The sequence below is a fragment of the Canis lupus genome, chromosome 1 (genome assembly GCF_048164855.1).
Source record: "Canis lupus baileyi chromosome 1, mCanLup2.hap1, whole genome shotgun sequence".
Lineage (NCBI taxonomy): Eukaryota > Metazoa > Chordata > Mammalia > Carnivora > Canidae > Canis > Canis lupus.
In genome coordinates, this window is record NC_132838.1 from 38,614,095 (window position 1) to 38,640,118 (window position 26,024).

Consider the following 26,024-nt stretch of genomic DNA (forward strand, 5'->3'; position numbering starts at 1 on the left):
CTTTGTGTAGAGGGAGAACTGTAGAGCAATGTTTTTCATAAGCTAGAGTAGTCGTCTAAAGCAATAAAAGACATTGTTTTAAAGTGGAATTTTGTCTAAGTTGTACGGATTGATTTAAACTAATCATCAGAGTAACTTTACTTGCAGAATGACTCAACCATTAAAACATATTAATAATTTTCTGACCTAATTGAATTTTTCCATATATTCTTGTAATATTAAAACATGTTTTTATGGTATGGGTGACGATATTTAGGGAATTCATTTTATGATTATGACCTCCAAGTTTCTATCTGTAGCTCAGACCTGTCCCCTAAACTCCAGGCTAATATCCAGCTCTCTCTGTGAACTCTTTGCTTATGCCTCTAGTGGGCATCTAAAACCAAATATATTCAAACCTGAACTCCAAATTCTTCTTCCCAAGCCTTCTGTTCCCCAAATCTTTCTCTTCTCAGTGGATGGCAGTTCCATTCTTTTAGTCCCTCAGGCCAAAATAATCCTTGCTGCTATGCTTGATTCCCCTCTCATCTTGCACCCTGTATACCTTTTTGGCTGTACATTGAAAAGCACCAAGGATCAGTCCCACTCTCCCATACTTTTACCCTAGTGTGAACAATATCATACTTCTCTGAATCACCAGCATAGCATTTTAACTTCTTCTCCCCAGCTTTTGCCCCCCTTGCCCTTCCATATTCATCATGCCTATTTTCAACAAAGCATCCCAAAAGATCACTTAAAACCTAAATTACCAGATCATGTAACTTCTCTATCCCAAATCCTCAAAGTGCTTCCCTCTGACTCAGAATAAATGCCATGTTCCTGATAGGGGCCTGTAGGATCAGCCACTCTACTGTCTCTCTGACTTCAGTTTTCTTGTTTTTTTAAGTGTAAATTTGATGAATTGTTTTTATTGTTTAATTGACATGCAATATTGTATTATTTTCAGGTGTACAACATATTGATTCAAAAATACATGACCCACTGAGCACTACATTAAGTGTAGTCACCATCTGACTTCATTTTTTATTACTTTTCTCCTTGTTCTGTTTGTTCTACTCATTGGTGGCAACAGAACACACCACATACCCTCCTACCACAAAAGATTCCTTGCTATTGACTTTGCCTGGAATCAGCTTTCTCCCAGAGGTCTGAGTGGCTTGGTCTGTTACATATGTCAGGTGTCTCTTCAGAGGCACAGTAACAGAGTGGATGTTGCTGTGGCCTTGATGTGAAATAGCAACTTCCTTCTAGTTCTCACATTTCCTATTTTTGTTGCCCCAGTTCCTTTCCCTACTTAGCAATGAGCCTCATCTGACATACTGTAACAGCATAATGTCCTCTGTGTATATGTTGTCTGTCTCTCTCCTAGAACGGAAGCTCAAGAGGTCGAGGGCTTCGTCTGTTTTGTTCCCTACCTATATCTCTCCATCTCTGGGAACTGGGACTGGAGCATAGTAGATGTTCAATAAATATTTGTGAAATGAGAGAATGAGTGGATCTATTTATTTGACAAAGCTTTTCTACTTTCCTACTCTCCTTTCTCTTCCAGTCTTCAGCTTCATTAAACAACAAAAGGACTTATATTAAATGAGTTATCTTTAATGTGTATTTTTAGACCGTGTTTTTCAAAACCTTGCTTATGAAGCTGAAAATAGGCACAAATGCAAACAGTGTAAAATGCTCAAGCACACCTATAAGCATCATTGTCCAACAGACCCATGCATCTTTGGAACCTAGAAGGGATGGCATGGCTGGCTGGCAGTCCTCTTTAGTTCTCAGAGGAAACGGCTGGCCGAAGTAGGGATATTCCAGTGCTTTCTCACTTTTCCCAATGCCACTGCTCACTTGTTGCTGTTTTAGTTCTGCAAACAACCCTCAAAGTGTAGACCCTTATGCTACTTTTCCATTATTTTTTTTTAATTTTTATTTATTTATGATAGTCACAGAGAGAGAGAGAGAGAGAGAGAGAGAGGCAGAGACACAGGCAGAGGGAGAAGCAGGCTCCATGCATCGGGAGCCTGACGTGGGACTCGATCCCAGGTCTCCAGGATCGCGCCCTGGGCCAAAGGCAGGCGCTAAACCGCTGAGCCACCCAGGGATCCCCTACTCTTCCATTGTTGAGAGTTCTCCACCCCAGGGCCCAACCTAAAACCTTCCTCACCAAAGTGCTCTCACATCTTGGAATTGCTAGCATCTATGTTCAGCCTGACCATGTTCTAAGTGAGAAAACTGGAACTCAGGTGAAATGACATATCCAAAACCACTTAGAACTGGCCCTGGAGGGGCCACTCCTGTTAATCTTGACCACATTGTGTTTCATCAGCCTGTTATTCACATTGAATACAAGAAATAATCTAAAAGTCCAACAATAAGACAATGATAAGTATAGTCATACAATGGTTTACTACACAGCTATGAAAAATCATGATGTAGAAAATTATTAAATAACAAGGGTAAATGTTGGCATCATAGATAAGTGAAAAAGCCAAGTAGTGTAATCACAATTTTGTGTATGTGATTTGTGTATACATTGGAAGGTTCTATACATCAAAATGTTATCTGTGGTCATTTCTGGAAGATGGGATTAGAGGTATCTTTATTTGTATTTATACTTTATAATTCCAAATCAATACTTTTATAATAAAAGGGTATTTTAAACTTCTCCCCTGCACCACACTTCTGATTAAAGATCTGTATTTTTGAACACTATGATATATCTATAAATGTTAACTTTTCTTGTATAAATAGGATTCATACAATATGTATGAGTCATAAATGTGTAGAAAACCAAACAAACTTCATAAATATAAAGAATTACTAGAGGGGCACCTGGGCGGCTTATTCAGTTAAGCGTCCTATTCTTAATTTTGGCTCAGGTTATGATATTAGGGTCCTAGGATCAAGTCCTGGGTAGGGCTCTGTGCTCAGTCAGGAGTTTGCTTGAGGATTCTCTTTCTCCCTCTCCCTCTGCCCCTCCCCTCCACTTGTGCTCTCTCTCTTTCTCTGTTAAATAAATAATAAATAAATCTTTAAAAAAAAAGTATTACTAAAAACTAAATTAAAAGAGAGAAGGACTTTTAACTATCTTAATCAGCTATATAACATGAAAGATTTTTGGGGAAACATACATTATTATTATTTTTTAAATTTTTATTTATTTATGATAGTCAGAGAGAGAGAGAGAGAGAGAGAGGCAGAGACACAGGCAGAAGGAGAAGCAGGCTCCATGCACCGGGAGCCCGACGTGGGACTCGATCCCGGGTCTCCAGGATTGCGCCCTGGGCCAAAGGCAGGCGCTAAACCGCTGTGTCCCCCAGGGATCCCGGAAACATATATTATTATAATCAGGAAGCCTTTCCTTTTTCTTTGTAACTTTCATGTTCTAAAACTTTTCTTCAAGCTAATTTATTTTTTACTCTTTCTCAAATTTTTAATTTCTTTAAAATTCTTATAGATCACCCTAACACAAAACTAAATGAGCCATCCATTTATAACCTTTTTTTTTTTTGGACAAGTACAAGGAGTTTCTAAGAGTCTAACTAGCTTGACTAATCTCATAACTTCCAAGCTCAAGTCTACACACCAATAAACTCATGCTCTGCTGCCTGTCTACAGTCCTTTAAATTAATTTGGTGGCATTTCTCTGCACAAGTGTCCTTTTATCACCTTGTCCACTCTTTTCATGCTCTCAAAGTGCCACCTCTTGCCATACAGAACTTCAGGATGCAGCAAGGCACCCAGGGCTGCTCCATGATCCGGATCTGAATCGTCACTCCCACTGTCACTGTGTATCTCTCCTGTGCCTCTGCTCATGTGTCGAGACTTTTGGTAGATGCTTGTCTCCAGACACTCATGCTGAGGACATCCCCTTGGATATCCATAGTTGGGGTTTCCATAGAGCCTGACTTACATCTTTCCTAGAGGACTCATTGCATCATTTTGTAAGTATTTGTTCTAGTTTCTGTTTGTTCCACAAGATTATGAGTTCTTCAGGGGCAGACACCAAGTCTTATCTATTTAGAAATACCCATGGTGTAAAATTAAATCTCCAAGTAAACTAAACCTCTAAACACAAGTTAAAGTTACAAAAGATGCTTTTCCCTCTCTCTCGGTGCCCCTGCTTGCGTTTGCTCTTTCTCTCTCTCTGTCAAATAAATGAATAAAATCTTACAGAAAAAAAAAGAAAAAAAAAGGAAGGCACCTGGATGGCTCATTTGGTTAAGCATCTGCCTTTGGCTCAGGTCATGATCCCACAGTCCTGGGATTAAGCCCCATATTGGTCTCCCTGCTTGATGGGAGCCTGCTTCTCTCTCTCCTTCTGCTGCTCCCCTTGCTATGTTCTCTATCAAATAAATAAAATCTTAAAAAAATAAAGTTACAAAAGAAACAAATATTATTACTTATAGTACATGGTGCCAGTATTCTACAAAGTAAAATTCACAATGTCTTGTAGCTAATAAAAAATGTAGCAAATAAGGAAAATAAATCCCATTCACAGGGGAAAAATTAAATGAACTGAAATTGACCCAGAAATGATAGATGACAATTTAACAGATGGATATATTAAAAGTTGTTATAATTGTATTTCATATTTTAAGATGGCAACAACCTTCCAGCTTTGTAGTTCTTACAACATCTATTTCCTGAACCTCTCATAGGCCTGAGAAATACCTGTTGGTGCATTTTCTTCCACAAATATCCTGTTATAGTTTACCACAGCTGCACTGCAAACCCATGTCAGGCTGTTGATGTTCCATCTGCACCCATGATGGACCTCTTCTTACCAGCTGGTCAGCTTCCAATTTCTAATTTAATATCTTCCTTTAATCTGTGTTTTTCATCAATCTGATCATGATGTCCCTGGGTATAGAATTTTCATATTTATTGGCTTTTGGGTTTATTGAGTTTCTGGGATTTAAGATTTCACAAAATTTGGAAATTTTTTGACCATTATTTTTCCATTTAAGTTTTTCTATATTTTCTTCTCCCACCTGCCCTGCCCATCCTCCCTGCCCATTCAAGGACTCCAGCTACACATATATTAGTCTGTTTGAGGTGATTTTACAGCTCCCTGATGCTCCAAAACTCTTCTTCTTTTTTTTTTAAAAGTCTTTTCCCTCTTTGTTTCATTTTGAATTGTTTCTATTGCTGTGTCTTCAAATTCACTAATCTGTTCTTCTGTGGTATCTAATCTGCCAACAATTCCATCCCATATATTGTTTTCAACATGAACATTGTATTTGCAGTTTTAAATGTTCTTAAGCTTAACATATTCAATTTTCCTTCTAGGTTCTTGAGCATATGGCCCACAGTTATAATAACTATTTTAATACCCTGTCTAATTCTGTCATCCATGTATATTTTTCTGGTTCCTATTCAATTGGTTGTTTTTTTCCCACCTTTTAATGGGATAAATTTTCATGCTTCTTTTCATGCCTATTAATCTTTATTGGATACCAGTCATTTTGAATTTTACCTGTTGGATGCTGGTTATTTTTGTATTTCTATGAACATTCTTAAGGTTTGTTCAAGGAAGGCTTTAACTTACATGGATATAATGTGATCATTTCAGGTTCTGCTTTTAAAGTTTGTTAGATGGAACAGTAAGCATTAGTAGAGGGTGAAATCTCATCCCTACAGAGGCAATATGCTGTGGTCCATTCCCTGTGAATTATGAGATGTTTCCAGTCATGCTGGTGGGAACAGACCCCATGTGAACTCAGAGAAGGTTGTTCCTTATAATCCTTTCTCAAGGTTTTTTGTTTTGTTTTGTTTTGGTGTGTGTGTGTGTGTGTGTGTGTGTGTGGCCCCAGGACATTTCTTCATATGCTTGTGCAGTTTGGTACTCAGACAGACACTGAGAGACATGCACTCCAAGAGTCTCCTCTCTGTATAGCTCTCTCCTCCACATACTCTGCACTGGGAGCTTCAGCCATAATCCTTCCTTGGATTCCAGCTCTGTCTCCCCAAATCAGGGGCACCATCAGGCTCTGCCAGTTTCCCTGACCTGTGTCAGAGCCTTGCAGTAAGCTAGGAGAATTATAAAGCCTGTCTTTTTTATTTTCTACCTCTTGGGGGAACACTGCCTTTCATTGTCTTCATTTATTTTATTCAGTTTATTAGTTATTGCACATGAGAAGGTAAATGAACTTCCTGCTACTGCATTTGTTTGGAAGCAGAAACTTTTCTAAATTTCCTTTGAGAGTGCTTCCTGGAATCATGCCTGAGATCAACTGTTCTGGGCCAATTTTCAGGACACAAACTTTAACACTCGGATTTGCATGCATGATGTTTATGAGTGAGTGTTTTGAATAACATCTCTGAATGTAAGGCAAGAAGAATTGGGCAGGAGAAGATCAAGAGCAGTGCTATTGTGACAGATGTCTCCGCCAAAAATGAGGGAGCTCTGGAGAGAGAAGAACCTTTTAGAGTTGTTGGAGTTATGTCCCCTCCCTTACACACACAAACGAGATGCAGGCAGCTCTCAGGGAGAAGGCATGATCTTGGGCTGAGTGACATGGGGAGTGAAATACCTCTGTTCAGAAGGGGTTTCTGGATTAATAACAGTGCACCCACAGCAGAAGCGACAGCAACACCATGTAACTTCAGGTTAGTATGCACCCCCACGAAGTGTTTTATTACACTCAGGAAAACTATCGCTTCTTATTTAAACAACTGATCAAAATGGAAATTATTTTTCAGCCAGTATCATGAAAATACCTTATTTCCTTATTCTCCTATTTTTTTAAGAATCACTACTCAGAGTTTCCTTTCAAAGATAATGAAAACTGTAAGTTAAGGTTTACCTAGACTAATGAGACTACCTCAGGCAGGGACATTTGGCTTTATAGCTGCAAGATTCAAATCCTCCATAACTAGTGGGTTCTGGAGAGACAGAATATTAGGGGACAGAGCTGAATCTAAGTCACAATTTTAAATAATATTTTTGATGACATAGAGTAACCATTCTTCTCTACTCCCTCTGTTTGAAGGACGCAGTGTAGCAGAGAGCTGGAGTGACCACAGGCGTAAAGTTTTAGTTTCGTGAAATGAATAAATTTCAGAGATCTGTTGTACACCATTGTACACCATTGTGGCTACAATTAACAATACTGTATCGTACATTCAGAAATATGTTACTATCTTATATTAAGTGTTTTCATCACAATAAAAAAATACCCTATGATAGAACACAAAATGATGTAATAGTGAGTATACTCTGAAGCCAGACTGCTCACATTTAGATTATGGTTCCACTCCCTCTTTGCTTTGGACTTTGGCCAAAAACTCACTTTTCTACTCCATAAAATGGACTGATTGCATACCTCATAAGGCTGTTGATCCCTGAGTCTGAGGCAGAACTATGTGGTTGTAAAGTGCATTGGTCTGGCACCAGACTGGCCAGACTGCATGGGCTAGACTCCTGCTCGACACTTACTAATTTAATTTAAACTTTCCACCTGTTTCCTTGTCTACAAACAAAGAGATTGTAATATTAACACATTCCTAGGGTGTTTATATGAATTATGTGAGTTGATGCAGGAAAAGAGCTTCATAGAGGGCCAAGCATACAGCAAGTTCTCAATGAGTGTGAGCTCTGATTATGAGGTGTGGAGGGGGCTTGCAAATTTGAATGGAATTTGGTAAGGAAGAGTAGAACTCGAACAGGTGCTACTCTCATGCCCTGGGAGGCTAGTACATGTGCGGGGCTAGGGCATAAGGAGGGATAAAAATAAAGCAGAATATTTAAGAATTTTAAGAGATGTAAAGCTCTGTGGCAAATAAAGGAAAATGATGTCAATGTCACAGAAGAATGACAATTGAAGGACAGAATCTGAAAGGACAATTAACCTGAACCACAAGCAGAACATGTAGAATTGACACCTTCTCTCGATGGCTTAAATTCTAGGTGATTTATAACTGACCTAACTGCAAAGAGGTGGCGGAGCAGCACCATGGGTATAATTGCTTCTGGCCGTGGGGCCAAGTATCTAAGCTGCCCAGAGCTCAGGCTTTAAGAAACAGAAATGCTGCTCCTCTCTCTGACTTCCCCACCCAGTTCTAGTCATCCGGGACTCCCAATGGTGGGTGGAGAAGTGCTTACCAAGTCTACTTCCCCATTTCAGCAGCTCCCCAAGTAATCCCAAGAGAAAGCCCTCCCTGTTCTGTTTTTGTGGGCATGGGGGAAGTGAATATTTCTAACTACTTCCCTATGGAGCAGGGTAGGGTTATGCTGCCTGAAGCCAAAGAACTATTCCTCAATAAGGTTAGTATAAGGGAGAAGCTGCACTGTGGGTAGCTCTAGTAAAAGATGAGCCCTGTTTCTCACTGTTTCTCAGCCTTTGAAAGTTACCAGAGAACTTGGAAATCCATAAGCTGAGCTGTAGGGCAATCATCTGGGTTGGTGACTCTGAAAGATTTCAACAAGGTTAGTTAGCCTGGGGTATTGCAGAGAGCAAAGGCTGTGGAGGTTGGCTCATCTTGCTCTGCCACCTACTCCATATCAGCCAAATCTCTCTACCTCTCTGCACTTCAGTTTCTTTACCTGTGTGAAATACGATAGTAGTTTTCACTATTTGAATGCTTATTATCTTCCAGAAACAACATTTGAGCTAAGAATTATCCTTCTTTTTTCATAAAAAAGCAAATGGAATTCAGAGGGTATAAATAACTTACCCAGGTTAACTCAACTAACAAGGATTGGCATTAAAATTCATATTTCTCTCTAAAACCCATGCCCTAAGGAGCTAGCATACCTCCTGAAGCCTGGCATATAGCAGGGATGCAATAAATCACAGCTATTACTGACATTTCAAAATGGCATTGATCATGATTACCATGTGTACATAATACGGATTTTTTTTTCTTGTTTTCTTTTTTTTTTTTTCATAATACGGATTTTTTAAGAAAAAGATTGATGGGTCAATTGTACTCTTTTGCGGTGGCACATACAAATACCATCTTGGTTTATAGGGGAAGCATATTGGCCTCTTAGATTCATGGCCTGACCAGAGTTAATTCCAGAAAGAAGAGAAATTCTGTTTATGCATGCTGCATACATATACATAGCATAATAAAGAAGAGAGAACACTGGTCTAAGAATCAGTAAGCACTTTATATTTTCAAAAAAATTTTATTACCTCATTTCATCCTTAGGTTAATTCCCTTATTTTTGTCCTAATTTAATAGACGAGAAAGGAGTCTCTGAGTGGGAGTAGTGATGTTTGGCTTAAACTAGTGCTCCTCCATTTAATGCCTCTAATCCAGACTGCCTCTCATCCAAGTAGCCATGAAGCTTTTGGCAAGGCACGTCTCTTGGTCTGGGAGTTTTCATCTATTAAATACGGGTGGGCTAAAGATTATTTGATTTCTAAGACTTTTCTAAGAGTCTTGGCATCTTGGAACCTTCAGAGATGGCCTTAGCTCAAGGCAAAACTCACCCATTTGTGTGTTGGTTGCTTAAAATTGTGCTATTTTTACCCAATAGTCTTTCTACATGCTTCCGGCTATGCATTTGATTACTTTGATAAGATTTGGTTATTAAATAATATCTTCTCAAAGTTTGGTCCTACACTTTCATTCAGGAGAGTTCTCTGGAAATTTCAGTCCTGGGATAAATGAGACAGAGCCCTCAAGATGTCTTTATGTATATAGGAGATGTTTATAGGGCACTTCTTCAACCATAACAGTAACACTACTGACTCTGAAGTTATTTATCTTGCATATAGAAATACAATGGCGTCGCTGTCTGATTGTCAGCTGTGTAACCTCCAATAACAGTAAGATTGGGACACTTGGCCAAGCAAAGGCTATGCTGAGTGCAGAGGGCTGGACATTCATTTGTCAGAAGAGTTAAAAGATTTACTTTATAGGAAACTGGTTTTCCCCTGCAGAGTTTGGCCTCTGAGCAATGCCCAGTCCCAAGAGCAGAAAGGATTATTTAAAGATAGTTAATTATTTCTAGGCTCATGGTAACAGCCAAGTAGTGACAGAGGTTCTAAACCTTGGGTCTGTGCTTGGTCAGATCTCTCTGTAGTGAGGTTGTTTTGGATCTACAGTATATTTTGCTTTGTTATAATAAGTTTTAAAGTATTTCCAGTCTAAGTATTGCTTGGCTTCACTGATCATGCTAATCTGCCTGCTTTTTGCTGGCATTTGAGCTGTCATATCTGAAACAGGGCCCCCTATTTGCTGTACTTTCATCGTGTGCCACACATTTTACAAAAATATTTATTTTCGGGAGAGAATTGTGAATTAGATATTAGCATCTCCAGTTTACAAATGAGTAAAATGAGGGTCAAAAGGAAAAACTTGCCCGAGGCACGATAACTAATAAATGCCACTGTGGACCCGCTGAGCATTAGGCTTGGTCTTAATAGGTTGTGGTTTCCTTGGATCTGTTTCTTCTGACTCTAGGGCCTTCCCAAGTGAGTGTATCAAGGGCCTCTACTAGACACTATGACTTGGATTTATTCTTTTGTATGAACAATGGAGACACTGGACTTCTTCATCACAGACTTCATTCATCATTAGCAAAAACTTGAGCAACTAAGGGTGTCCTGAACTTGCCTTCCCTGCAGGGATCCCCCTGCACCCACTCTATTCATTTAAGCACCCGCCCTTTTCAAGCCATTCAGAGCGTCCAAAACGTGTCCTCAGTTACTACTGAAAAGAACTTGTTCGGCAGACCTGGGGAGAGGCGACATCGCCTAACAAACAGCTTCAAACACTTGTACCCTGTTCAGACAATTGAAAATCCAAGAGAGCATAATAGTATGCCAGCGGTTCCGAAGAGCAACGCCAGGTAGAGTGGACCTGATAGAGCTGCAGCTTACCAGAGCTGCCCATCAATCCTAGGGCCACGCTCCTGCCTGGCCCCGATCCCTCCCCAGACACCCAGCCCCCAGGCGGCCTGGAAGCGCAGGCCTGGGCTCGCCGCCGCGCAGCCCCTCCCGGGAGCCGCGGGGGACCCGCCCCCAGCCCCGCCGCGCCCGGCCGCGGTCTCCTAGCAACAGCCGACGCGGAGCGGGTCCGCAGCCCTCCTAGCTCAGAGCTCAGCCCCGCGTGGGTCCGCCAGAGCCCTGGGTCAGCCTCTACCATGACCTCCAAACAAACCAAAAAGAAAGAGGTGCATCGTATCAACTCAGCGCACAGTTCGGATAAATCCAAAGAGTAAGCGACCCCTGCCTGCCCACCCGACCCCTGGCCTAACCCCTGGGGCTGCTTCCCTGCAGCAAGCTCTGCCAGGGAGGCGTGGGGCTGGCCTCCTCGCAGTTTCTCTACCTTCTCTGGGATCCCAGACCCCCGGAAAGTCTTGCTCCCATTTCTTCCCCATGTCTGGCTCCATCCGCCCCCGTCCCAGAGCCCCTGCTTTGCCTGCCCTCACCTGCCCATCTGCACCTCTTCTGGTGTCTGCCCGTTTGTCTCCCACTCTGCCCTTCTCCATAGCCCACTCAGGCACCTTCTGGGGTGCAGGTGCCTGAAGACAGAGGCATGGCTCAGAGGATGGCCACTAAGGGTCACATCTTGCTGGCCCCAGTAATGACAGAGAAAGACAGAGACAGAGATAGAGGGGCGGAAAGAGAACTTTGACCTTAATGCTTAAGGCCAAATGGTGATTCCCTAGTTACTGTCTGCCCCAGTTCAACAACTAAAGACCTTTCATCAGATGACATCAGACGTAAAATGGTTTTAAAAAGTTAAACTATATAAATTTAGTTTATATAAAGTTTAGTAGTTCATGTTACTAATATAACTTCTTTCCTACCTGCATCCCTGTGTTCCTGATTCTCTAGTTCCCAGTTCTGTCTTTGCTCATCAACAGGCTTCCTGCTACCTACAGATAATCCATTCATTTTATTAACTTAAATTTCAGGTACTATATTACATAAGTGATTTTAACAAGTCTTGTAAGTCAGGTCATTTCAACATTTACTAATGACTTCTATTCTTATAGGGCCAAGTCTACAAAGCCCTATGGGATCAGACTCTTATTACCTTTTAACTTTATCACTCCTTTGTTCATATACTAGTCTCCTCTCTACTCCCTAGAACACCCTTGTGTTGTTCCTACCTCAGGACCTTTGTACTTGCTATGTCTGCTGCTGGAAAACTCTTCCCCTCAGGTTTTTATATGGTTTTCTTTCTCACCTCCTTTAGGTGTGTACCTAAATGTCATTTCTTCATGTCAGTTTCTTTGGCCAACTGGTTTAAAATCACAACCCCCATTTTCCTGCTAAAACCAAAAAAAGCCCTTCCTATTTAACTTTGCTGCTTTATTTTTCTTGAAATTTTTGTTCATTTAATGTACCATATATTTTACTTTTTAAAAATCATGTTTATTTATATATCTTCCTGATAGAATGTAACTTCCATAAGGGCAGAGCTTTTTCTTTTTCTGTTTTATACACTATTGCCTCGTTAGTACTTAGAGTGATTCCTGGATCACATAGCAGACACTCAAAAATGCTTATTCAATAAATGAATGACAGTGATTAAATAAGAGATTATAACAGAGTTGTGAAAGAATTTCTGAATATATATTTTTTAAAAAGCCCTTAGTCAATGATAGTTATAAATAATACACGTTGAAGGCTCACAACTCTTAAGGAGCTTTGGGGAAAATCCTTGACTTTAAAGAGTTTATATCCTGAAAGAGAAGAGACTGTTAACTCCCCTGGGGGGTGGGGGGGACGATCAAACCAGGTACCATAAATTGTAGTACATGGTCTGGGCCAGTGATGATTGTATCGCATGAGAGACAAGATGCTTGCTGGTAAGATGTTAACTCTTTCCTTGCCAATGCTTCCTTTTTTTTTTTCTTTTTGATGATAATGTTATTTCTAGCATGTTTATTTTTTTCCAGAAAATATTTGAGTTGAATTATATCAATAAAACTGTATGCATATATTCATGAGCATAGAAGAGTCAAGGCAAATAGTCATACAAAATTTAGACTTTGCTAGAAACTATCTGTTGAGCATTAAATATCAAATCATTAGATTTTGCTGTAGCATTATATGATAAAATGTGAAATTTATTATAAATCAAGTCTGTCCTCCAAGTTTTACTCAAAATCCAATTACAGATGCCAGGCCAAATCATCATTAAAAGATAAGTTGTCACCCAGCATGAGGTCTAGGGATCAAAGTCTATCAAGGTTTCAGTGTAATTGTCATTTGAAATGTGCTAGGAGCATTAACAGCAAGTTTTTATATATCATTTTACCATATTTTGTGGTTGCACATCTAGTAAATGCAACCAACTCAAACATTGTCCTAGATATGGAAATGAGAGAAAAGGATTTCAGAGCCTTGAAAATAACAATCTCCAGCATACCTCTTTTGTTCCCTAAAATTGTGTGTCATAATGCAGGCAAAGATCATGTCTGGCTCTTGCTTAGAGTTGTGGCTAGTACTGAGCACTACCACTTGATTAAATGAGCTCATAGTTTAGTGACCTAGCTTGGTTTCCATTCCTTCTGGATTGTATTAAAGCCCAGTTCCCCCTCCCTTTCTAATCTGACCTGCTGTTGGCAAAGTGCAAAAACGGAGATATTACAACTGAGAAAACAGTCATCTATGTCCAGCTCTGACCAAATTCACATGTAAATATGACATTGAATCACCAAGAAAAGTTATGCCAAGTAACTGAGTTGTTAGTCTTTACATTAGATTCACTTATTATCACTTAATCTATTTTCCTGGGATGCCTGGGTTCCTCAGTGGTTGAGCTCCTGCCTTTGGCTCAGGTTGATCCTGGACCGAGTCCCATAATGGGCTCCCTGCGAGGAGCCTGCTTCTCCCTCTACCTATTGTCTCTGCCTTTCTCTCTGTGTCTCTCATGAATAAATAAATAAAATCTTTAAAAAATATATTTTCCTGTATCAGGAAGAATAGAATCTTTGTTATAGGATTCATCTGGCACTATTTTTTTGGTGGCTTTGGACATGTCATTTTTATATTCTGACATTCAGTATTTTTCTTCTTTAAATGAAGAACCACCTAATTAAAATTACTCCTGATCCAACACACTCTGTCCCTACTTCTCTGCTTTATTTTTCCTTCCAGCTCTAAACTTCCATTACTTCATCAGATTAAAACAAAACAAAACAAAACAAAACAAAACAAAAAAACAAACTCCACTGTGTCCATAATGGGTGAGGGAATTTCATTACAGTTAAGTGTTTAAAACTTTGATTTATTTCATTTTTAGTAGAAGTTATCTTTTTAAAATTCTGTCTTCAGGAACAATAATTGTCATAACAACTGTCACAAATTATAACTTTCATTATCAAATATCTAATGATAATTAGAAAGTATGAACCAATCTAACTTAATTTGAAAACTAACAGGCATGGCAAAGATACTTTCATTAGTCAGATGCTATGAGAAGGATTTGCAATGACACCAAGTCAAAATTTAATTTTCTTGGAAGTACTAAATATAAGCCTTTGTATAGATCATGGCTAACTTGAAAGAAAGAAAATAAAAAAAACATTTTAAGTATTAGTGGTTATTAGAAGTGTTAAAGCTTACACTTTTAAACACCACACTATTTGGAACTTTTTTTTAAGATTTAATTTATTTATTCATGAAAGACACAGAGAAAGAGGCAGAGATATAGGCAGAGGGAGAAGTAGGCTCCCCATGGGAACTCGATCCCCGACTCTGGGATCATGACCTGAACCAAAGGCAGATGAGATGCTCAACCACTGAGCCATCCAGGTGCCCCTATTTGGAACTTTAATGGACAGTTGAGATAGGGACTGTATAGTGTTTATAGTCAACAAAATTTTGTTTCACTTCCAAAATAGTGCATTCAAACTAAGCTCAAACAGATAATCTGTAAACTCACAAGAATTATACAACCTTCTAGATTCTTAATGATGATGAAATATCATTAAACCTCTTTCCAAAACAGAATGATATCTATTTCAGAGTGCTCAATAATCTAACCTTACCTACTGAAATGCACATCTAAATTTTGTAGACTTTCAGTCCTTACGAAAATTTGAAAACAGGACTATTACAAAATCCAAACTGTGATCAGTGTTATGAAAGCAACATAAGATAGAAGAATAAAATATCTTACTGATGGTTAAATTAAGTGGGTTCTTGGTTCAAGAGGGAGAGCAGATTAAATGAAAGCATGCAATAGAGGTTGGTAGAGAATATGTTCCTCCACTTTCAGAGATCAGGGAAGAAATTCCCCATAAGAGAGTGGGAAGGTACCCCATAGTGCCACCATGTTCAGTCATCACAGCTCCACAGAGGAAATCAGAGGTAAGAGGGCCAGCTGAGGATGAAACAACTCATGGCTCATACTGAGTTTTGTGATTTCCCTGGAAGACCTCTGTGGAGCCCCAACAACTAAGGTCAATTAATTAATTTAAAGGTCAGCTGACAGAAGCTTCCGTGGAGGAAAGCTTATTCTTTATGTCCATTTCTCAACTATTCAATGGCATGTTTCATGCCCAAGTCACTGGTAGGTCTGGGAGAACAAGGAATTGTGAAACATGGTATCTTCTCTCCAGTGATATATGATCTGAAAAAAATCCCCTAAGATTAACACAGAAGTAACTAGGAAGTATGTGGTCAGGAGGTATGTGTTGGAAATAATGGAAGGAGCTATATGTTGGCATGGAATTAGATGAGAGCCATCATGAGATTCCTACAATGAGGGCTCCATGAGGGAGAGGAGAGGAAGATCACTTCCAAATGGAGCGGGTCTATCCTTACTCTTCTACCAGCCAATGCCCAATTCAAAAGGCACAGGTGAGCGAGACAATCAGTGCAGGCAATGGGGGTGTGTAAGGCAGATAGTCATCCAGATGGCTGGTGTAGAGAGTCTGTGTCTGAATGGACTGGCCCATAAAACATCTACAATAAATATGCAGCAGGGACAGATTCAGGGGTTTAAACTTTATTAAGGGATTTAAACTGTGAGGGAAAATACAGATGTTTTTCTATGTTAAAATGATGATATATGAGGAATGATTTGGCAATTGTCTGTGTGGACTTTATGCTGGATTAAAAATCTTAGTAGTAAGAAATGAGTGCTAGTCTGAGGTAATGGGGAATGCTTGATTTGAAGAAATCTGGATGTAGTGAGGGACATTTTTATTATTTTATTTAATTTTTGAAATTATTTATTTACTTGAGAGAGAGAGAGAGAGAGAGAGATCACAAGCAGAGGGGAAGGGTAGAGGGAGAAGCAGGCTCCCTGCAAGACTCAATCCAAGGACTATGAGCCAAAAGGCAGATGCTTAACCAACTGAGCCATCCAGGTGCCCCGTGAGGGACATTTTTAAAGGGGAACTCTCCATGATAGTGAGGGACATTTTTTTTTATTAGTTTCAGAGGTAGAATTTAGTGATTCATCAGTTGCATATAACACACAGTGCTCATTACATCAAGTGACCTCCTTAATGCTCATCACCCAGTTACCACTTCCCCCTACCCACCTCCCTCCAGCAACTAGTGAGGGGCATTTTTAAAGATGGGTGCAGAGCTGATCTATAAGGTGATTGTGGTCAAAGACTATAAAGGTCAAATTTCTGATCTTCAGTTGCAGTGGTAATATTTGTGATGTCCAGGTAACGATGCCACCCTGTCTGAAAAGACAAAGAGAAAAGTGTAAATAAAATTCAATGTCAATTTCTGAAGGCCTTGGCTGGTTTATCTTTGCATTCTCTCAGGGCCTGGTACAATGTGTGTTTTTAACAAATGTGTGTATACTTTACTTGAGTTGAACTGGAACCCTGGTGTGGCTTTTTGGCCATTAAACCCTCTGGGTCAGAACCAGGGTGAAACTGTGAGAGTCCAGAGGGAAGAGGGCCTGTCAGTCATCCCCAGAATGCAGGGTAACACTTGGCACACACTAGGGCATTATATAAATGTCTGTTGCATATTTTTAAATATAAAACCTCAGCCCCAAAGTTCTGCTTAATGAGTATAGAAGTACAGCATTCATCTTGATGGGGTCTTCCATCAGTGCCCCCTTTAAAAGAAACCTAATCTGAACATTTAATAATTTTTTAAGACTTGATATGGTTTAAGAATCATCTCTGGCAATGAAATCTTTCTTTTTTTTTTTTTTTTTACATCACCTAATTTTTGCTTGTTTGGTTAGAAATGGTTCCCTCTAAAGTTGATTCAGTAACATTATTAGAGAAGTAGAAGTTACCTTAAAAAGATTTAAATTTATAAACTCATGGAATTTGAAGGGTTTTTTTTTTCTAAGATTTTATTTATTTATTCACAAGAGACACACAGAGAGAGGCAGAGACATAGGCAGAGGGAGAAGCAGGCTCCCTGGGGGAGCCTGATTCAGGAGTCAATCCCAGGACCCTGGGATCATGACCTGAGCTGAAGGCAGATGCTCAACCACTGAGCCGCCCAGGGTGCCCCAAACTCATGGAATTTGTATTTCATTGTTCCTTAAAAACATAATCAAATGTGTACTTTGAAACCAGTAGTATTGTTACTAATGCTTCTAGATGTGCAAACTAATATTGCCTTTATCAAAAAATTATTTAAAAATATTTTGACTTTAATTTTTCTTTGACATTTCCAGGTCACAGCTTATTTACTTCAAAGGATTAAATAATCTATAAACTGATTATTCTACTTGGTTTGAGATAAAATGACTAAAAAGTGTATCTAAGACTGATTAAAAAAAGAAGTCTTTGATATAAGTTGTACACTTTGGTATGATTTGTATACTGTGAAAGATTGATAGAAATATGTCCAATATTTCTCACTTTCACTTTCTCCCCCCCCCGCCACTTTCACTTTCAACAATGAAGATTCGCATATGTTGTCATAAGAAGTATCCTACTAGGTGCTTTGAAATGGTATTAACATTCCTTCCCAGGAGGATAGGTCCAGGCTAATTAATTCCAAGTTCTGGGATTACAAATCTGCTAATTCATAGGGCTGAATTAACATATGTTATATGTTTAAAGCAAACATATACTTCTATTTTGAATGGTTTTGTTTTGTTTTGTCTTTGTGTTTGCTGATGTCAGCACAAATGCGGTGGTCCAAATATTTTGTAATTATATTCATACCAACCTTCTGATATAACGAATATCAGAATTACATATATTACTCCAGTTGAAGCTCTGAAAATAATTACTGTGCCCTTTCTGCCCTCATTTCCTCGGGGTGCGTGGCTGCCATCCACAGCCTCAGTGGAGACTCTCAGAGGCCCTGTCAGCTCAGAGCTTCTCTGTTCTCTTCACTGTCAGACCTTCTACAGCATTTGTTTCTGAGTAGGACTGCTTAGGAGGGCATTCAGAGGAGCTCTCTACTGAATCAGAGAGGAGGATGTATCAAGGTTAGTTATAAATTAGTGGGAAAGCCTCCAGCTCATAGAATCTTGTAGGTACAGAGGCAAAAGGAGAGGAAGCAGGAACTCTGAGGTGTTTTGCTTGCTTTGTCCCAGATGAACCAGAAGCACAGTTTAGTCAGGTAAGTCAAGGTCAAAGATGAAGGCTGTACTGCACACACTGCCAACAGGGCCCTTTCTACATACTATTATAATGAATGAATTAGAAATTAGAGACAAAGCCTCATTGTTTGCTTCACCTTGGGTCAAAGTCTAGGAGGAATTTAGGACTGGTTTGCACCATAGATGAAGAATGAGGTCATGAGGTAAATAGCTGGAGTTGCAGCTAAAAAAAAAAGTCATCTGGAACCTGTGCATGTAAAAGCCTGTGGGTCCTGCACACCTGTTATTTGCTTATTTTTTTAAAAGATTTTATTTATTTATTCATGAGAGACACACAGAGAGAGGCAGAGACACAGGCAGAGGGAGAAGCAGGCTCCCTGCGGGGAGCCCATTGCAGAACTCCCTCCCAAGACCCCCTCCCAGGACTCCGGGATCACGACCTGAGCCTGAGGCAGACGCTCAACCACTGAGCCACCCAGGTGCCCTCCAGCTTTCTTTATGTGCAGTACTATTAGTCATCACCTTTTTTTTTTTTTAATTAGTTATCTTCTTTTTTAAAAAATAAATTTATTTTTTATTGGTGTTCAATCTTCTTAAGGCACTACTCTACTAGTGGGATGTTTCTGCTTTACAAAAGAAAGCAAGAAGGAAGTGGGGAAGGAAGAGAGAGAGAGAAAGAGAGAGAGAGCTAGTCGATGGGGCCACAGCCAGCTGCAACTCCCTCTTCTTCCAAACCCTAACATACGATGTCCATTCTTCCTCTGTGCCTTCCCCATCCTCTTGTCTCTGCTTATAGTTGCTTTTACCCCGGCCCTACTATTCTATGAATATCTTAAGGCCTACTTTTCTGTGCAGCCATCATTTAAAAAAAAATAATTTAAATTCAATTTGCCAACATGTAGTATAACACCTAGTGATCATCCCCATCAAGTGCCCTTAAGTGCCGGTCACCCAGTCTCACCGCATCCCCCTACCCTCCTTCCTTTCTGCGACCTTTTGTTCATTTTCCAGTTAGGAGTCTCTCATGGTTTGTCTTCCATCATTGATCTGCTAAGTCGGAAACCATTCCATCCCCTCTTCTGTGCTGATAAAGCTTTTAACTTTTTTAAAAACCCTTTCACTTTTGCCTTTGTAGCTTTCTTACTGTGTGTATTGATTCTCATTAATTTTAAGTTATTTGGGAACAGAAACCAAGTCTTACCAAACTTCGTATTTACTCAAGCGCAATGTATTGAAAAAAAGGATAAATGTTGAACTCTTAAAATTCAGTGTCCAATTAAATAATTTTACTAAAACCAAGAGAATAAAAGGGCAGCATGACAACCTGGCCTTAACTATTTTTAATTGAAATTTTTTTTAAGATTGCAATTTATTTCCTTACATATTTGATATTTTTGAAGAGTACAGCTCAGAATGCCCCAACCCAAATTAAGTCAATTGTGTAAATCTGTTCATATTCTGATTCCTTCCGGGTATTAGCTGACACAATTTAAGAAGGCGTGCTGATTGCACAGTGGACGAATAAACTGCCTTCCACTATGAATAAAATCGTGTCTTTACTCTGACCAGCATACTTGAAGAAAACAATGGCAAAATTCCAGACCCTCATTTTATTGAAGTTTTAATCCCTTGGGTGAAAAATAATCTAATTAAAGCACATATAGGACTATGTATATGTAAATCAGGTTCTGAATTTTTTTTTTTTTTTTGCTTAGTCTCTAATGATTTTGTACTAGCTAAAGTTTTCTTTGAACGTTTTCAGCTCTTACACATTTTCTATTGTATTATTTAATCTTCTTAATTGATTTAAGAATTTTCAAGAAATCATTTTGTCATCTTTGCAAGGTATGTGATTATTTGTTTTTAAGTTTTAAAAAATTATTTTATTCATGTTGTATTAATAATTGGATTATAAAATACATTTTAATACAATTATGGACTACCTTTATTAAATATAAAGATGGTTTTGACTTCTTCCCAACTCCAAATTATTCAGGGTATTTAATTTATCAGGAATACGTATACATGAAAGAATATGTAGACAAAAGATGTTTTATTGCATATGACTCAGTAATCAAATATATCATACAATGTGGATTGAATTTTACTATATATTATCACTCTAGGAACAATGATATTGTTATTACAGTATGTTGTTTGGAATTTCCTTAATTTGTCTTCTATAATCCCTGGGCTTGTTTTGTTTCTTTTTCTGAGATCAGGCCCTGAGCCAAGAGCAACCTTAATGCACTGAGCCACCCAGGAAGCCCTCTTTTTCTTTATTTTTTGCAAATGTGTTTACTTTTAAAATTTTTAAAAAAGATTTTATTTATTTAGGGGAGAGATAAAGAGAGAGTGAGTGCACAAGGGGGGGAGGTAGAGGCAGAGAAAGAGAAAGAAACAGACTCCCCACTGAGCAGGGAGCCTGAAACAGGGCTGATTCCAGGACCCACAGATCATGACCCGAGCCAAAGGCAGACGCTTAACTGACTGAGCCACCCAGGTGCCCCTAAAAACAGATATGTTGGTGTAAATGTGACATACAGTAAATTACATGTATTTTACGGATATGTTTCAATGAGATCTACAGTACATCAACGCACATGAAAAAAAGACCACACACACACACACACACACACACACATGAAAACATCAACATGAATGAAGACCACAAGCAGATTTATTATTCAAGAAGATTTCTGTGATTTCTTGGTGATCCCCCACTTTCTGTCCCTTCCTCACCTGTCTCTGGACAACCACTCTTTTGTGTTCTGTCACCATAGATTAGTTTTCATTTTCCTAGAGTTTTATATAAATGGACTCATGTATACCTTTTGTGTGGCTTCTTTCATTCATTTAAATTATTTTCATATTCTTCCGTGTTGTTGCTAGCAGGTGGTATAGAATTGGCGTTATTTCTTCCTTGAGTAGTAGACTCACCAATGAAGCCATCTGGACCTGGACTTTTCTTCATAGGGAAGTCTTTAATGATAAATTGATTTTCTTTACTAGATACAGGGATATTCAGTATCTCCAGTCCAACCTATCTCTTCTTTATGAGTTATTCTTTGTTTATGTCCTTTAAGGAGTTGTTCCATTGCATCTAAGTTATTGAATATATGGACTTAGAGTTGTTTGTAATATTTCTTTATTATCTTTTTAATGTCTAGAATCAGTAGTGATATCCTCATACTGGTAGTTTCTGTCTTCTTAGATCAAGCTGACTAGACTGATTAATTTTGATGATCTCGAAGAACTGGATTTTTTGACTCATTGCTTTTTCTCTATCATTTTTCCATTTTCTATTTCTGTTGATCTGATTTAATCTTAATTTCCTTACTTTATTTCCTTTAGATTTTACTAATTTAAGGTAGAAACTGAATATGTTGTTTGAGACTCTCTTTCCTAATATAGGTGTTTTGTGCTATAAAATTTCTCCTATATATTGCTTTAGTAGCAATAAATTCTAGTGTTTTTTTTTTCATTTTTATTCAGTTCAAACACTCTAACCTCCATTTTTATTTCTTCTTTAACATATTGGTTAGTCATAAGTATTTTGTTTAGATTCTAAATATCTTAGAATTTTTCAGATTTTTTTCTTAGTGATGTCTAGTGTAATTCCATTGGTCAGAGAAGATACTTTTTTATAATCTGAATTCTTTTAACTACAACATTGCTGAAAGAAATTAAAGGCATAAGAGAATGGAAACACATCTCATGTCCATGGATTGAAAGACTTCATGACTTTTTAATGCCATTACTACCCAAAACAATCTACAGGTTAAATCCAATTCCTACTAAAATATCAGTGATTTTTTTTTTTTTTTGCAGAAATGGAAAAATTCATCCTAAAATATATGTGAAATGGATGACCCTCTGAAGATCTCAGTAGTTCATTCTTTGAGGCTTTCTGTTCTAGTCTCTGTCCTGCAAGGCCTAGCTGTTTTGGTGTCCCCTAGACTCTGACCTCCTGCTCCTCTATCCAAGGAAACTGCTGAGATATGCCTGGATTACTTCTCCTTGCATTGCAGCCCCAAACTCTCACAGCCCAAAAGCCGAGGCAGTAATAGGGCTCACCTCATTTGGTTCCTATCTTTTCAGAATCACCATCCTTTATCACTTGATGTCTGTCTTGAAGACCAGTTTCATGTGTTTTGCTCATTTTTTTGGTTGCCCTAGGGGGAGGATACATTTGGTCCCTGCTGCTTCAACTGAAAGAACATGCTATCTCTTAGGTTTCTTTTACCTAAATTTTGCATTTTATTTCTAAATATTAAGATGGGAGGGTTTAAAGCAGTATTTACAAATATATGCCCACAAATAATATATGCAAGTATGGATACAATTCATTCCTTAAAAATGAAATCCCAAATCACATGTAATTGCCAGTATATATTATCTTCTTAAATATTGGTTTTTGATGTAGTAGAGACATCTTGTTATAAGCATTTTAATTAAAAGAATGCAACTCACAGATATGATGATTACCTTAAATCATTTTCATAATTATTATCATTGTGCTCATTTTTGAATTGTATTGAAAATTCAGTATTCCTCAAGCATCCAGTTTTTTGAGTTTTTCTTTTAAAGATTTTATTTATTTATTAATGAAAGACACAGAGAGAGCGAGAGGCCGAGACATAGGCAGAGGGAGAAGCAGCCTCCATGCAGGAACCCCAATGTGGGACTCTGGGATCACGCCCTGAGCCAAAGGCAGACGCTCAATCACTGAGCCACCCAGGCATCCCAAGCTTCTAGTTTTAAACCAATAGTCCATTATGGGATGATCCATAATATATATATCATATATATATGAATATATGAATATATCATATATTCATGAATATATGATATATTCATATATATATGATATATATATGAATAAAATGATCATCTTTATACAATGGGCAAAGTCAATACTATCTAGAAAATAAAGTCCAAGCTCAACAGCAAGACCCTCAGTGGGGAGCTGGCTGCCTGCTTGCCTTGTATTTCTTTCTAACCTAATTTCCTCACTGGTTTATACTATATGCTCATGCAGTTCTGAAAAGCTCATAGTTTTCTGTACTCTGCTATATCTTGCCTCTGTACGGTCTCTTCTGCCATTCTCTTTTCTTACTGATGCCCTTTCTGCCTTTACAACCTGGAAAATTTCTCATTATCTTTCAGAACAGCTCAGATGCTATTTATCGCAGGAAGTTTTTCCTAATTGCCTTACATTGGGCACAATGCCATCTGTGAATACTTCCATCTCTGCATATACTACATTATATTGAAATCATCTGTTTACCTGTTTGAGTTCCAAAATAAACTCAAGAGCAGAGACATGTATTTATGAGCCTGTAACCCTATCATCTAGCACAGCGCTTGTCACAGAGCAGGTGTTCAATAAATGTTAGTTAAAAATAAGTGAACTGTTGGTTGAGTGAAATTCCTTTCTCATTCTGAAACAGTATTTTTCTAAAATGTCTTAGTCTCCAGACAGATTGGTTGATTTGATCTTACTTAAAAGAATTCTGCATTCTCAATTCCCTGTCTACCTAAGGCAGAGTTTACACTGAGTTATTCCCTAACGTCAGATCCGTTCTTTCTAAGTTCGGAAGTTTTATATTTTATTTCTTGAAGTATCTTTGCAATGAATTGAATGTTTGCTTACCCTAGAAGTTGCATATAGAAACCCTAATCCAAATGTCACGGTGTTGGATATGGGGCATTTAAGAGGTAATGAGGTCATGAATGTGATGCTTTCATGAGTGGGATTGGCATCCTTTTATGAAGAGGACTGAGAGAGGGGCACCTGGGTGGCTCAGTTGGTTAAGAATATGACTCTTGGTTTCGGCTCAGGTCATGATCTCATGGGTTATGGGATTGAGCCCCATATGGGGCTCCATGCTCAGTGGGGAATCTGAAGATTTTTCTCTCTCTACCCATCCCCCCACTCGTGTGCACACCCTCTTTCAAATAAATAAATAGATCTTTTTAAAAAACAGAAGAAGACAACAGAACTATCTAGCCCTCTTTCTACCATGTGATGATACACAGAGAAGACTTGGACATATGCAACCCAGAAGATGTCTCTTATCAGAATCTGACCATGCTGACACCTTGATGTCAGATTTCTGGGCTCCAGAACTATGAGGAATAAGTTTCCGTTGTTTATAAGCCACATAGTCCCTGGCCCAAACTGACTAAGACAATCTTTACTTTTAAAACACATTTATCTTCAGATACTTTCCTATGTAGTCAGTCTACAGTTACTCAACATTATTCCTAAAGCAAAACCAGGCACCTTAATGTCCATCAGAACTCCCTTTCCGACTTCATTTATTTTTGATAGCTTTTAAAAACATAAAGTTATTATCATTATTTGCTAGTGGGAAATACTTTTTAGAATTTTACCAAATGTTATATTGACACATTTGTTTACCATTGCTACTTGTAGCCCACACTTTCAATCTGGGTTCATTTCCTGTTTTTCTGAGAGAAATCCTTCAGTAAGTATTTTTATAGGAATCTATTATGGGAAACTCACAATTTTAAATGTTTTTATTTAATTCAAGATAAATGTTTCTACCTCATTTTAAAATAAGAGTTTAATTGGATCTTAATTTCAAGATTAACAGTTATTTTACATCATCAACTTTGATGACATCATTTCCTTGCTTTACCATGACTGTTATTGCTGTCAATTTGATTGTTTTTATATTTAGGTAATTTGTCATTTCTTTATGTATAGATTTTCATCTTTATCATTTATCCATAATTTTCAGTTGATGTGTCTAGATGTAGATTTCTACCCCTTGACCTCCCTTTTATCCTTTGTTATTGCTTGATGTACTTTTTTCCATCTGAAGACGTGCCTTTCAATTCTGAATATTATTCAGCAGTCATATTTCCAGATATTTCTCCTCATCCTCATTCTAGCTATTTTATCTGTCTGGGCCTCCTCATAGGCATACACTAGAGTTTTTCAATCTATCCACTTGTGTAGTTCACATTTTCTATCTTTTAATGCAAACACTTGATTTTATTTTTTTAAGCTTTTATTTAAATTCTAGTTAGATAACATATAGAGTGATATTAGTTTCAGGAGTGCAGTATAGTGAATGATTCAGCACTTCCATGCATCACCTGGTGCTCATCACAAGTGCCTTCCTTCATCTGCATCACCTATTTAATCTCTCTCCCCCCACTCCCATCACCTCAATTAGGTCTCTGTAGTTAAGAGTCTGTTTCAAACACTTGATTTTAAACATTCTACCTTCTAAATCATTAGTCCTCTCCTTTCTTTGGCCTTATTTAGTCTATTCTTTCAATAGCTGAACTGTCACTGATAAAATTTCCCAATCAATATCTCTTTGTTCACATTGATCTCATTTTTTGTTTGATTGCTTAATATCTTTCTGTGCTTGTTGCAAAGTAGAACTTTCCCTCCTTTATCTTTTTGGTGATTCTAAACATATTTAAATACCTTTTTGTAGATATCTGCAAAATATGAACTAAAAACATTAAAAAGAAAAAAATTAAAATTATGAAGAACTATCAGTAAATAAATTACAAAAAAAGAA

The 26,024-nt window shown here is 38.3% G+C and overlaps 1 protein-coding gene across 3 annotated transcripts in view; it reads left to right on the forward strand.

Annotated features, from left to right (window-relative positions):
- The first annotated feature begins 11,015 nt into the window (after positions 1-11,015).
- ADGB (androglobin) overlaps positions 11,016-26,024 on the forward strand; it is a 161,521-nt gene continuing 146,512 nt past the window's right edge. For all 3 annotated transcript variants that reach the window (XM_072827003.1, XM_072826994.1, XM_072826985.1), the window contains exon 1: positions 11,016-11,172. In XM_072827003.1, the coding sequence (XP_072683104.1) occupies positions 11,099-11,172 (74 nt within the window). In that variant the 5' untranslated portion in view covers positions 11,016-11,098. The remainder of the gene's footprint in view (positions 11,173-26,024) is intronic.